This window comes from Alligator mississippiensis, chromosome 5 (genome assembly GCF_030867095.1).
Source record: "Alligator mississippiensis isolate rAllMis1 chromosome 5, rAllMis1, whole genome shotgun sequence".
Taxonomy (NCBI): Eukaryota; Metazoa; Chordata; order Crocodylia; family Alligatoridae; genus Alligator; species Alligator mississippiensis.
The window spans coordinates 180,161,186-180,175,872 of NC_081828.1; the positions used below are offsets into that span (position 1 = coordinate 180,161,186).

The window sequence follows — 14,687 nt, forward strand, 5'->3', positions numbered from 1 at the left end:
TGATGGTGCGCAGTCTCTGGACTGTGGCTTGGAGCTCCTCCAGCTGGCGTGCCAGAGACCTCAAAAGGGAGCAAACCTCACAAGGGGAGTAGATGCACTCATTGACTTTGAAATAAACATGACTGTAATAATTTCAATATAGGCAAATTACTATGGTACCAATAGACTTTAGTTCATCCAGAATTGATGCAATTTACCTGTTTTGAAAATACTGCTAGCTTTGGCAAGGTGCTTCATAACCTTTTATGCAGCAGGTGGAGCAGCATTTTGTGCATACTTACAAATACTATAAATTATATTAGTCCAAAACTAAAAGGACCATGATTTACCATACAGTTCATTGGGCTGGGCCCCAGCAGAGTCAACAGCATTTCAAGCTATAGTGACTCCACAGCTCAGCACTGCTCAATATATGTGTGTGTTCCAGACATCATCTCACAAAGGACCCATGTGCTAATTAGCCCCCTCATAAGTGGAACTTTATGTTCTTGTCATGAGTCCTGTGATCCTCCAAAAATTTATATGCTGATGAGGCACAAGGCAACCTGCTTTAGCCCCACCTCAGAATGGGCGGTGCCATTCTGATGAAACAAGACAGGCTTAGTGACACAGGGATTCTGGATGAACTGTTGGGGGCCCTGGTTGGTGATGTTTTCCAGATATTTAAGGCTGGTGAAGAAACAAGAATCGTTGGAAATGGGAAAGGTACAGCTCAGCTGTGGAAGTGAAGAGGAAAGTGAAATTATGCAATGTAGTGGCTCACCATGACTTGAAAAAGAGTCAGTGCTGAGGAGGACTGTGCGCAGTAAGCTGCACTAACCTAGATTTGTGGTAGGTTCCCATCAGCATCTTAGCTTTTTAGCCAAGATCAAGTGATTATCAGAGAGCCTGATCAATACCTTAAGAGCAAAGAAAGAGATCTATAAAGCATCAGGATGGCAGGAGGAAACCCAAACCCCAAAACAATGGCAGTGTTGGCTGAAAACCAGGAAGTAGAAAGAGAAATGAAGAGTGGAAACAAAGGCCTGGAGACAGAGGAAGAGTGGATAAAGGTGGAAAAGTGGAGAGAAAAGAAAACAGAAAAAGGCGAAGGCAGTAAAAATAGCAAAGACAGCAACAGAATGTCTAAAGCTGGGGCTGCTTGAACTGAAATACTATATTACTGAGCACATGCTGCTTTTGGCAGCAGTTTAGTGATAGACAATGTGTTTAATGAGGTTTCCTTAGATGCAAATGTCAGATGAGGAGCTTTTTTCTCAATGCTGATTAGGGAAGAAAAACCCTCATCTTATATTTGAGTAAATGTGGTACTTATGCATAGGTTACAAACTTTAACATTAAAGTCTGCTTAGCCTCCAGGTCTTCATATGTCATATTGTTAATCATCTTTTTACATGTACCACAAAATGGAACCACAACCATACTTTTTTCAGGCACTGCCAGTAATATTATGGTAAATCTTGCTTCCCAGTCTCCTTTCTGTACCCATAATTTGTGTATCTTCCACTAGAAATTAAGGGTATAGACTCTGTCTGAACAGACAGAACTTCATCAGGACAGGAGAAGTAGAGACATTTTCTTGGAGGCTGTATCTCCCCACTGGCTCATGAGGTTAGTTTAGAGATACAGTTTTTCCTTCCTGTGCCAGTGAGACTGGATGTGATCCAATGTTTCTACAACACTTCATACACTTAACTCCTCATCTATGCCTCATCTAAGTTGCAACATTTATCTATCCCAAACTTTCTGCTTCCCTTAACACAGTCACCCTTGCTGGTGTGTAAATGCTTCCTCCTCTGAAGCACTGTCATCCTACACCTACACCCTTGTCATCTGAAACAGAATTTCTGAACTACAAAGCTCCCCTGCCCCTCCAGTATCCTCCTTCCCTATTTAAAACCTCATTTGAAAAGTAGACTGACTCTTTTTCTTTCCAGGCAATACTCTATGTTCTAATCTATTTTAAAATATTTCTATTCAAAACTACTGTATATTTCTTTCCCAGTTGGTTGCTTGCCCCTTTGGCGTATTTGCATGTACAGGCCCCTCAGAATCATTTTTAATCATCTGCCTTCCAGAATTGTTTTCCATGCAGAATATTCACCATAAAAAGAGAACCTGAAATGAAAAATACTAACAGCTGAACTTCTGTGCTTGTTGGAAAAAAATAAAGGTTTCTGAGAAGAGATCCACAGAATGGAAGAAATTAAATGTTACATTATGAATTAAGAATAAGATTGCTGCTTCAAGATCACACTTGAAAAGGCATTTGGATGGTAAGAGGAAATGGAGATTAAATGCTTACAATGGAATACTTTTCAGAGAGGAAGGAGGGGAAAGAAAAAGACAAAAGGGATCTCATAGATTCAAGGTCATTTAAAGCACCTTCTCTTTACAACAAAACCCACCAGAAGTAGTAAAGAAAAATGGCTGAAACTATGTGGTTTTCCAACCAATTAGAAAAAATAAAGAAAAACTTAAGAAAACCTTTGTAAAGACAAAGCAGATTCAGTGAAGCAGAAGGATACAGTGCTAGCCATAAATATTTGAAACTATCCAAGTCATATTAGGCTGGGTATTTCAAAGTAGCCTAACAGGGTTACATGCCCAAACTCATCAAAGTCAATGAAAATTTGGCATGCAAGTCAGGCACATAATGACTTTAGATTCATTTGGAAATCTTTACCTTAATTATCAGATTGCATGTATAAAGAAACTACATTATTTTCCTTTTAATACGTTCCTTCCTGTGTGCTGTAGTCAAAACCATGCAAGAATGATGTTTACTTTAACACTACTCATCATTAAATTCAAGACTCAGATATGACATCATATTCCTGGCTAGTCTCATTGATGCAACAGATATAAATATCACAGTACAAAGGGGCATGGGGAAAAGGAAATGGAAAAAAAATAAGAGTAAAAAATACACACACACATGCACACATGTATCCTCTGCAAATGCCACTAAGAGCTGTAACACTCTTCTTTCTGAGTATAGTGCTCCCAGCTTAATTTGCAAGTGAAAATTACAGTTAAGAATTCCTGTTGAACCCAGTGGCTAGGAGGGAAGAGGGATACTTCATTTCTCTTTGTATATCACATGCCAGTAGTTCTTGGGTTGGTTAGCTTAAAAAAGCAAAAGGAAGCACTTCTGCCCGATCAGCCCTTCACTCCGAATCACCTTGAAAAGTTACTTAAGAGAAGCTCTACTGCTTTTGGGGCATGCAGCATTACTGTGATGGCCTGACTGAAGCTGAAGCATAAATAGTTCTTATCCACACTGGGCATATCAGCCATTGCAGGCCAGATATCAGTTTAACTGCAGTTGGTTAAAGCACTAGTTCATACAGACAAGGTTGCTGAAAACCAGGATTTGCTCGTGGTTTGAACCAAGATTAACTGCCCACGAGTAAACCGCTAGACCAGTGGCTCTCAAACTTTTTTTTTCATGGACCACTTGAAAATTGCTGAGGGTCTCAGCAGACCACATAATAAACTTTTTGATCTACAAATCAAAGCATACAACTCATATTTTAATATCAGCAGTCTTAACTTACAAGTACAGATATTCTCGATTGTGCTGCAACCTTCCTACGGACCACCCTAATGGAGATCGTGGAGCAGTGGTGGTCCACAAACCACAGTTTGAGAACCTCTGCTCCAGACTGTGAGAGCATTTCCTCATCAACATGTGTCTCATTATGGCTTTCCTACCTACATGAACATTTTTATAGTTAAAAAAAATCGTGGCAAAATTTACTAGGCTTTGATGAAAAGCAGGAATTTCTGCAGTTATTTCTGTTTCCCCTCTACTTCCTTTCCCTTCCCCTCACTCCCTTTCTGTAAGAGGAAACAAAGAGAAAGAATACAAACCTGTAACCCAAACAATGCAATGCCAAAATTTAGTGAAAAGATGCAGCCTGTGTTGCTCAGTTCTTTAATCAGTAAAAATCTGGGTTTATAACACTTTCATCTCTCTAAACTGGAAGCTTGATGTAGCTACACTGTTGCATCTACACATTCATTAATATACCATAATTACCACACATTAACTTTAGTATCTGTAATGACACGTACTAACTTGATGCACCGTAATTGGTGCTACTGTGCATTAACACAGATAAATGTTTTTTTGGTGATGTTACTGTGCATTAAACTAAATCTATTGTGCATCAGTGCATTAGCTTGGGCTTTGTCTGCCATGCTAATGCGCAGTGGAATTAGTCTTTTATTCATTAAGCATTTCATGTAGATGCGCCCATTGATTACTAGCCCCCAGTGTAGGCTAGACCCATATATATCCATTCATTACATTATAGAGTCTCAAATCCCTATTGATCTGCAGAGGATGTACGATGCATTTAGAACTCCATTTTTTCCACAAGATGTTTAACAGACTACTGGCTAAATTCAAGAAGCGCTGTTTATTTTAAGAAGTCTCTGGAATCAGTTATGCTTAATTAATTGGATACCTTATTTCTGATGATATAAAACATAGAAATGTGGTTTGCTAAATCTTTTGACACTGAGCCAAACCCAGCTACTTTTGGGGTATCTGCCATCACAAACAAGGATATCTAAATATACGCTTCCAGAAAATGGTATAACAATGCTTTAGTGGAAAGGATGCTACTAGACCCTCATCTGTGTGAATGTTCCCTAAATTCTATTGCTGCTGTCCTATGAGGAAAGAACCAGGTCAGTAGAAAGGAAAACAGTTTAGACACAAATTAGCAACAATGAAGAATGGAAAAACAGTTAGCCTTTTCTTGTTAGTGTCACTGAGGGTAAAAATGACTGTGCCAAATGAAGCAGATCAACTGCTGGGATGTGTCCTGGGACAGCTGATTCAGTTCACTGGGTGAAACACATCACCTGATGTGAGGAAAAAGAGGGAAAGGGGCCAGGAGGATTCCTTGGCTGACCAGAGAAATCCAGGGCAGCCTGCAGACTAAAAGGGGAGCATATGAAAAGTGGAAATGGGAAAAGATTACCAAAGAGGAGTATACCTCCTATGCTCACACTTGTAGGGAGGCAGTTAGATTGGCCAAAGCTACCGTGGAGCTGAGGATGGCATCCCAAGGAAAGGATAACAAAAAATTGTTCTTTAGATATATAGGGAGTAAAAGGAAGGCCCAGGGTGGAATGACCTCTATTAAATGGGCAGAAGCAATTGGTGATGGACAGGGGGGACAAAGCTGAACTCCTCAACGAGTTCTTTGCCTCAGTGTTCCTAAGTGAGGGGCAAGACAAGGCTCTCACTGGGGTTGTAGAGAGGCAGCAGCAGGGCACCAGACTACCATGCGTAGACCCTTAGATGGTGTAGTGTCACTTGGAGGAACTGGATGCCTTTAAGTTGGCAGGATGAGCTCCATCCGAGGGTGCTGAAGGCACTGGCTGACGTCATTGCACAGCCACTGGCGGGAATATTTGAACACTCATAGCACACAGGCCAGGTCCCAGAGGACTGGAAAAGGGCCAATTTGGTCCCCATTTTCAAGAAGGGGAGGAAGGAGGACCCAGGCAACTATAGGCCAGTCAGTCTCACCTCCATCCTAGGCAAAGTCTTTGAAAAAATTATCAAGGTTCACATTTGCGAGAGCCCAGCAGGAAAAATTATGCTGAGGGGAAACCAGCACGGCTTTGTAGCAGGTAGATCATGCCTGACTAATCTAGTCTCTTTTTATGACCAGGTTACAAAACGCCTGGACGCAGGAGTAGGGGTTGATGCCATATACTTAAACTTCAGGAAGGCCTTCAATACGGTATCCCACACCATACTGGTATACAAGTTAAGAGGCTGTGACTTGGATGACTACACAGTCCGGTGGGTGGCGAATTGGCTAGAGGGTCATACCCAGAGAGTCGTAGTGGATGGGTCAGTATCGACCTGGAAGGGTGTGGGCAGTGGGGTCCCGCAGGGCTTGGTCCTTGGACTGATACTCTTCAATATCTTCATCAGCAACTTGGACGAGGGAGTGAAGTGTACTCTGTCCAAGTTTCCGGATGACACAAAAATGTGGGGAGAAGTGGACAAGCCGGAGGGCAGGGAACAGCTGCAAGCAGACCTGGACAGGTTGGACAAGTGGGCAGAAAACAACAGAATGCAGTTCAACAAGGAGAAATGCAAAGTGCTGCACCTAGGGAGGAAAAATGTGCAGCATACCTACTGCCTAGGAAATGACCTGCTTGGTGGCACAGAAGCGGAAAGGGATCTTGGAGTCCTAGTGGACTCCCAGATGAACATGAGTTGGCAGTGTGACGAAGCCATCAGAAAAGCTAATGGCACTTTATCATGCATCAGCAGATGCATGATGAACAGATCCAAGGAGGTGATACTTCCCCTCTATCGGGCGCTGGTCAGACTGCAGTTGGAGTACTGTGTGCAGTTTTGGGCACCACACTTCAAGAGGGATGTGGATAACCTGGAGAGGGTCCAGAGAAGGGCCACTCATCTGGTTAAGGGCTTGCAGGCCAAGTCCTATGAGGAGAGACTGGGGCACCTGGACCTCTTCAGCCTCCGCAAGAGAAGGTTGAGAGGCGACCTTGTGGCTGCCTATAAGTTCATCACGGAGGCACAGAAGGGAATTGGTGAGGTTTTATTCACCAAGGCGCCCCCGGGGGTTACAAGAAATAATGGCCACAAGCTAGCAGAGAGCAGATTTAGACTAGACATTAGGAAGAACTTCTTCACAGTTAAAGTGGCCAAGGTCTGGAATGGGCTCCCAAGGGAGGTGGTGCTCTCCCCTACCCTGGGGGTCTTCAAGAGGAGGTTAGATAAGCATCTAGCTGGGGTCATCTGACCCCAGCACTCTTTCCTGCCTATGCAGGGGATTGGACTCAATGATCTATTGAGGACCCTTCAGACCCTAGCATCTATGAATCTATGAATCTATGTCGTCCTGCCGGACAACAGGCAATGTGTTTTCCTGGGGCTTGAGGGACCCAGTCCTGCATACCCATGGAATTCCCCCAAGCTTTCCCAACAAGCCCTGACCGTCCCTGGTTACCTAGGCTCACCCTGGAGATCTTGAGGATGTGTCTCAGTAAGTGGGGAAATTCTGTCTTTCCCTCCTTACCAAGGTAAGCACCAGTAAGCAAGGAAAACCCAACTTTCCTTGTCTACTGAGGCACACCCAGAGATCCCAGGGTTGCATCTCTGTAAGTGGGGAAAGCTAGGTAGGTGCTCCCAGGGCTGGATGGGACTAAATTCTGCCTAGGAATTCCCAGGGTACACAATATTGGGCTCCTAAGGAGTACCTGCCTGAGGCAACTCGAGAGTGTCGGCAGCTCCAGACTGCCCACGCGCTCACATCATAAAGTAAACAGATGTCTGCTGCTAAATAGAGGCACACATTAATACCACTTCCATCACAGACACTATTTGTGGTGTGACAAGGAGTGTGGACATCTGTTTGTTTGGCCGTTGTGCCACCATAACACTTTTATGGTGGCACAAAGGTGCTTTCTGTTTCCACCCTGAGTTAATTAAAGACGCATTTCAATGTAATATGAAACCAGTGATACCAATAGGCCCATTCCTACTTCTGGTAAAGGGAAAGCTTTTATGACTTAACAACACATTGTATGAATCCTTTCATCAGGCATAATACATGAGAACTCTCATTAGTTTGTCACATTCCATCTAACACTATGCTTAGAAATTCAGTCTTGTAGGATACTCAGAAACAATGTATATTTGTTGAAATATTTAAAAAAAAAATTCTGAATCTTTCCGAAAGCTTTGTAACATAAGTAACACAGAATTGACCACTCATCTTCTACGGGCTGCAAGAATTACATTTGCAAAAAGCTGGAAGAGAAGCGGCAATCTTAAAATCACTGGCTGTTTTTTAAAAGTTTGGGAAGTTTTAGTAATGGAAAACTTGTCCTATCAAATCAGTGTTCCGTGGCAAAGAAAGGGGGAAAACTAAAAATAAAGATGCTTACTTAGAAATCTAGTAGAAGTTCTTGGAATTTAATGACAAAGAATCTTTTCCTGCCTCTAAACCAAAATGTTTGAAAAACTTCTTTGAATACTGAAGGAAAGTGCAAATTCTATGAGAAGGAACTGTAAGAGACTGCAAGGAAGAAAAGAAAAGAACACAAGACGGTTCTCTGTGGACATTGACTTGAACTAAGGGAGCACTCAAGGAATACAAAAATATGGCTTAATGGACACCCTAGGGGATTAGATGCATGTTTAAATGCTAATCTGTTACTTGATAAACTGGATTTATTAATAAAGTTTAAATGTAATTCTAAGTGCTTAAAGGCCGCTACAAAATATGGACTTCTAAAACAACTCCTATGACGTTAAAGTTTATCTTCTTAGATAATGTTGGGCTTAACATGTAATATACAATGTTAAAAAAACAACCCATTACACATGCCAGCTAAGAACAGACCATCAAAGCTGACATATAGATATTAGAACTCTGCTTTTAATGTGCATCTTTGCCTGTCCACCAGGCAGTTTTCAGTTGTTGGCACCTTGCACCTTAAATATACTAGACAATGACAATCCTAAGATTTACCCTATGTTCATTTCCTGTATTAATATAAATAATTGAAGGTGAGCATGATTCCTCCAACTCTCCCTATTCAAGAGGCCCCCCAATTCTCCTTGTTCTGCACTGGAACAAAACTGAGATCTGTAATTCCTTTTTTTTTTAAATGAGCTTAAAAAACAAATCTTCACCACACACTAACCAATAACCCACTGGTTACAACATTCACATGGGATGCGATTCAGAACAAGGATTTGAACCTGGGTATCTACATCCCTGGAGAATCCTATAATTACTAGACTATTACAGTTGTTCTGGGCGGGACTCTCTCCATCTCTCTTAAATACCCTTAAATAAAGTAAATACTCACAGGACAAGAAGCAGAAGAAGAGAGAGATAGACAGACATGCTATCTAAGGTACTTGTATGACCCCACCATCAATATGATTTGAATGCTTCACAATGCCTAAGAGTGTACTTGGTAGTCGTGTTTGGAAACAAGAGTTCTAGATTTTTGCATGTCACAATGTCTAAAGCATTTATGCTCAGAACCACCCTGCAAATTATGGAATTACTACTACCATCACCATCTTGCAGATGGAGATCAGAAGGACAAAGAGACAAAAGGGTTCATTCAAGATCACATGAAAAGTCTGTGGTGAAGCAGGGAAATAAACTCAAGTCTTTCATGCCTTAGAACCCAAAAGCCTCCACAGAATCATCATGCCTTTGTTGCATGTTATCATGATGAGGGCACTGGCCTGGTATCTGGAAGATACTACCTGTAATCCCTGCTTTGTGCGAGAGAAAAGTCTTGAACCTGGGTCTCCAACACACCAGCTGACTGTCTGAACTAACGGGTTTCAGCTACTCTAAAGGATCTGTCTCTTCTTCCCTTCCTCTAATTCATTCTGGAGTTTTTAAATCTTCCTAACGAAAGCTCTCCGCTGGACTATACCGTTTTTGACAAATTGCCATTTTGTGATAAAAAAACAAACTGTTTCACCAGAAAATCTACTAATTATGCTAAATGAAACTGATGAATGTTATAAAATGTGAAGCAATTTAATTATTTATAATGCCCCAATAATTGCTAATAACTCCAATAAAATCATATCCAATGTGTTGTGTATTATCTAGGCAGGGCATGTCCATAAACAATGTAATCCAAAAACTAAATAAATACTATGTCTATGACAGCAAACTTCTTCAAATTAAAGACTGAGAAATTTAACAAGAAAAAGAAATGATGTAACCGTTACTACATATAGTCAACAGAATAAAGCACAGAACACACCTTCTGTAATGTTTTGTGTCAGGAGACCATTATTTTTCCTTTATAGTTGCATGATGTAGAAGTTTGATTCTGTCCTGCTAAACAGTTCCAGACTTTGGGTGTGAGAAGGGAAAAATAAAGGATAATAATAAAAGACTGCAGTCTTAGAGTTTTTTCATTCCCAAGAAAGAAACTTTTGATCAAAATGTACAATGTGGGAGTAGACTGGATTTGGGCTGGTAGATGTATCTACCGCGTTTTATTTAATATAGCTGTGAAAAACAGTTAAGCACCCCAAACAAAAACAAATGCAAGGATGCTCAGGAATCTAATTGCATTAGATGGAGGGGCTTTGCAGATCATTGTTTTGGGGAGAGGCACATGAGGATGAGAGACTTCTCAACTTGAAATACACAGAAAAGCAAAACAGAGAGGAAAGGAAGTACCAGCACTACCTGAACAAGCGTAGCAAGAAAACCCAAGAGCTTTTGGGCCAGAGGGTTCAGAGAGTGATGTTAGTAAGGATAGAATATCTGATTTGTTCTTTTGAGTTCACAAAAACAAAAACAAAAAAGAATTTTGTACATTCTTTTCAAATAAACAAGAAATGACTGAATCAATTGTTAATTTGTCTTTCTAACTGGAACAACTTATAAGACTGTAAGGTTTGGATATGTATCTTCATCAAAACAGATAACACCACCAACAACCTCATTTATATGAAGTTAATACTCCACACTATCTTTCACTGGAAGATATCAAAATGTTTTAATAAACATCAAGAGTAATCAATTCAGCCTCCTAGGGTGCTGACAGAAGTGATATTTGTTATGCAACTGGCCTCCTGATACCAGATAAAGTAGCCTAAAATGCAGATTCCTCTATTACCTGCATATCCTTGTTGTTAATACCAAGAAGAGTACAGACAAGAGCTTTCAACTGGCAGCTGAATAGCATCCTGGTAACCATGTTCCCAAAGACATAGCATAGATTTTGATTACAGAAAATGTGTTGTTCAACAATTTTAGGAAGCATCCAGAGAATGAAGAAGCCATGATAGCCAGTCTGATCAATCTGATGAAAATATCAAACTACTAGTATTCATTCTAGGTATCTAAGAATGTACCCAAATGTACAGGTAATCTCACCAACATTAGGAGACAACAGGTAGCACATTTAGACAACTCGTAATGATGGCATGAAATTCTACCCATAAATTATTTCAGCGAGGGGGGGCGGGGGGTGTAGCATCACAGAAAGTTAGGGTTGGAAGAGACCTTAGGAGGTCATTTAGTGTAACTCCCTGCTCAAAGCAGAACAATCTCCAACTAGATCATTCCAGCCAGGGCATTGTCAAGCCAGACCTTAAAAACCTCAAAGGATGGAGATTCCACCACCTCTCTAGGTAACTTGTTCCAGTGCTTCACCACCTTCCTAGTGGCAATTTTTTTTTCCTAATATCCAACCTAACCTCTCTTGCTGCAGCTTGAGATCATTGCTCCTTGTTATCATCTGCCACCACTCAGAACAGTTTAGCTCCATCCTCTTTCAAACCCCCCCTTCAGGTAGTTCAAGGTTGCTATTAAGTCCCCTCTCAGTTTCCTCTTCTCTAGACTAAATAAGCCCAGTTCCCTCGGTCTTTCCTCAGAAGTCATGTCCCCCAACCCCCTCACCATTTCTGTTGCCCTCCACTGGACTCTCTCCAATTTGTCCACATCTTTTCTGTAGTGGGATGCCCCAAACTAAACACAATACTCCAAATGTAGCCTCACCAGTATTGAATAGAGGGGAATAATCACTTCCCTTGACCTGCTGGCAACACTCTTACTGATGCAGCCCAGTATACTGTTAGCCTTCTTTGCAACAAGGGCACACTGTTGGCTCATATTCAGCTTCTTGTCCTCCATAATCCCCAGGTCCTTTTCTGCAGAGCTGCTGCCCAGCTGATTAGCCCCCAGCCTGTACTGCTGCATGGGATTGTTCCGTCCTAGGTGCTGGATTTTGCACTTGTCCTTGTTGAACCTTGTGAGATTTCTTTTGGCCCAATCCTCCAATTTGTCTAGGTCACGCTGAATCCTAGCCCTGCCCTCCAGCGTATCTACTACTCTCCCCAGCTTGGTGTCATCTGCAGACTTGCCAAGGGTGAACTCTATGCCATCTTCCAGGTTGTTGATGAATACATTGAACAAAAGTGGCCCCAGGACCAACCCCTGGGGCACTCCACTTGGTATCAGCTTCCATCTAGACATCGAGCCATTGATTACTACTCTCTGAGCCCAATGCTCCAGTCAATATTTTATCCGCTGTACAGTCCATTCATCCAGCCCATACTTCCTTAGGTTGCCTGCCAGAATGTTGCGGGAGATCGTATCAAAAGCCTTGCTAAAATCAAGGTACACCACACCCTCTGATCTCCCCAGTAGTGGCGGGGGAAGAAGAGGGAGAGAAGGAACAAAAAATGGTAGTTTAGAAATATTTTTAAGAAACTAGATATAGATGTGGGAATTTTTTTCGGTGAATAATAAATTCACTGTCCCGAGCAATTTACCTTAGATGTTTTTTCCACTTTACTTAATTTTCTCTCTTTCTGCAATAAACTCTTTGAAGTAAAGATCTGATCATCCTACTTGCATATTTCTCTATGGCTAGCAAGGTTTGGTTGGGTTGCACTTATAATATACTTAGCTATGTAAGTATCAGTTACATGATGTTACATGGTCTGAAATGAGTGCAAATGAAATTAAGCTCTAGTCTCTACAATGCATTTATTCTGTATCTGCATTCAACAGCAATTTAAATTAGTTTATAGAAAAGGGGCATACAGTGGTAATTAACTGATTAACTAGACATTTTCTGATGGATCATTTTACTTGATTCTCAAATATATGCTGTTAAAAGCAAGCAAATACTTTTAGAACTAGATAAGAAAGAAGCAAGAATGAAAATGGCTTCTGAAACCAGAGAAAAGTTTCATAGAATCAAAAAAACAACACTTAGCAAATAATATAAAAATGGGGCAGAGTTATTATTCTTCTGTAGTTAACTTTGTGATAAAGTTGTAAGACCATGGACTTCAGCCACAAAAATTAGTCCAAGTGCATGTAATAAGATTTACCCAGAGTTTTATCAGAAAGTGAAATGTGCATTAGATAAACAACTACTTTGATTTTGTATTAACAATCTGTGTGAAAGAGCTGAAGTAAAGAGCTCTGGTACACGCGGACATGTGTAAGTCTTTCCCTTAGAAGTTATATTTTTAATTCTATTTATGTCACTTATGGGTGTATGGCTTACTGGTATACAGAAGGCATTTGCAAATTAAGGTATTCTTTAGGGTATATGGATTTTCAGAGTACTATGAGTGCTACAAAATCTTGCATTATCTACTTAGAGCTATAACAAAATGGCCTCTTTAAAAGAAAACAAAACTCCATTTCAGAAAGGGAATCTCATCTCCAATGCTCTGCTCTGCAACGCTACAGTAGAAACCAGATTCTTTTCATAGAAGTTTCACACACACCATAGTATGCAGCTGGTCGGATTTCACACATTGTAAACTAACTATAACATGTTTTCCCATGTTTCCCAGGAAAATTACCTGGGTATTGTTCTGAACAGTTCTGTGAAAACTGCTGATAAGTGGAAGGTGGCAGTCAAAAGAAATCTGACAACCAATATGTAGACCAACCTAGAAACAGTAGCAAGCATACTACCTTTATTTGCAATTCATTGATAGCAGAACTTGTTTGACACTGCAATGGTCCATGTGTCTGAATATGGAGAATGTAAAGAAGAAATTCCACCTGATTGGACACAGGCCAACCAACATGGAGTAGGGTGTCATTGATGGCACCAGGTCCTATATTGTGCAGCTGTCAAACAAATAAAAAACAAAATCAGTACACTATTTGTCAAGGTTGAGAAAAAAACCCACAGCTACCCAGACCTTATACATTACTTGATGTTACTTTGAGGTCTTTCCCAAAGCATCAAACCATAAAGGTAAATATTGTTCTAATTTTACAGAATGAGACTGGAGAAGTAAAATGACTTGCTTAAAGTGACAAAGTAGGCCAGCGGATATGCTAGGGCCCAGTCAATAAGTAAAACTATTTCATGGGTTTCCCACTTGTATTTTCTAATCTGAACCAAAGGTCTGAAATTACCTAGAAAATGAGCAGGTAGCAATACAGCAGTATAGTCGTTTCTCATTTAAAAGTATATAAAATGGACTTCAGTTGAGTTACTGGAAATTCAGAGTTGTTGCATCAATGCCAGAATTTAATCACATTTCAGATTTAGGTTTAGGCTAGTTTCTTGTTAATAAAATGTTAGTTTTCCTCATATCAGCTATCCCTAAAAACCAAACCCTTGTATTCCTGAAATCTCCAATCACAGCTCATTGTAGGACAGAGATTTTTTGGGGAAGTTTGGTAAAATTCAGGTAAGGAGTTTAAAAAGTATAGGCCCAGTCTCTACTACCTTGTTATTTTAACATTAGCATACGCTAAGACAAATGTTTGAGAATGATATTCTGTTTGGTCATGTGAGAGGTATGAAGAGCAGGGCAGGCCGCCAGGTGAGTTACTGCCAGTATCCATATATAGATATATATATATATTTATTTATTTTAATAAAATCATAGGGTTTTTATGAGGAAAACATAATGTTGGTTTCTGAAATATAACTGGAACCAAATGAAACAGTCTTTCAACATTAGCTCTTTCCAGTAAATTCTTTGATTATGAATAAACAGTCTATGAAGATTCTTTATTCAGTGGAACAACTCAGGTGCCCTTAAATTTGCATGTATGTAAAAATGCACTATTGGAGCAGAGCCCAAAAAGGCTGTGATGGGAATATGTTTATTATAGTTGTAGAAATCTATCAAGCTGGGT

General features: G+C 40.5%; 1 protein-coding gene across 3 annotated transcripts in view; it reads right to left on the reverse strand.

Moving 5' to 3' along the window:
• The window catches only part of ITGA8 (integrin subunit alpha 8), a 174,737-nt gene that overhangs the window by 38,161 nt on the left and 121,889 nt on the right, over positions 1 to 14,687 (reverse strand). For all 3 annotated transcript variants that reach the window (XM_019497862.2, XM_006271243.4, XM_059729045.1), the window contains one exon: positions 13,503 to 13,661. In XM_019497862.2, coding sequence (XP_019353407.2) covers positions 13,503 to 13,661 — 159 coding nt within the window. The remainder of the gene's footprint in view (positions 1 to 13,502; positions 13,662 to 14,687) is intronic.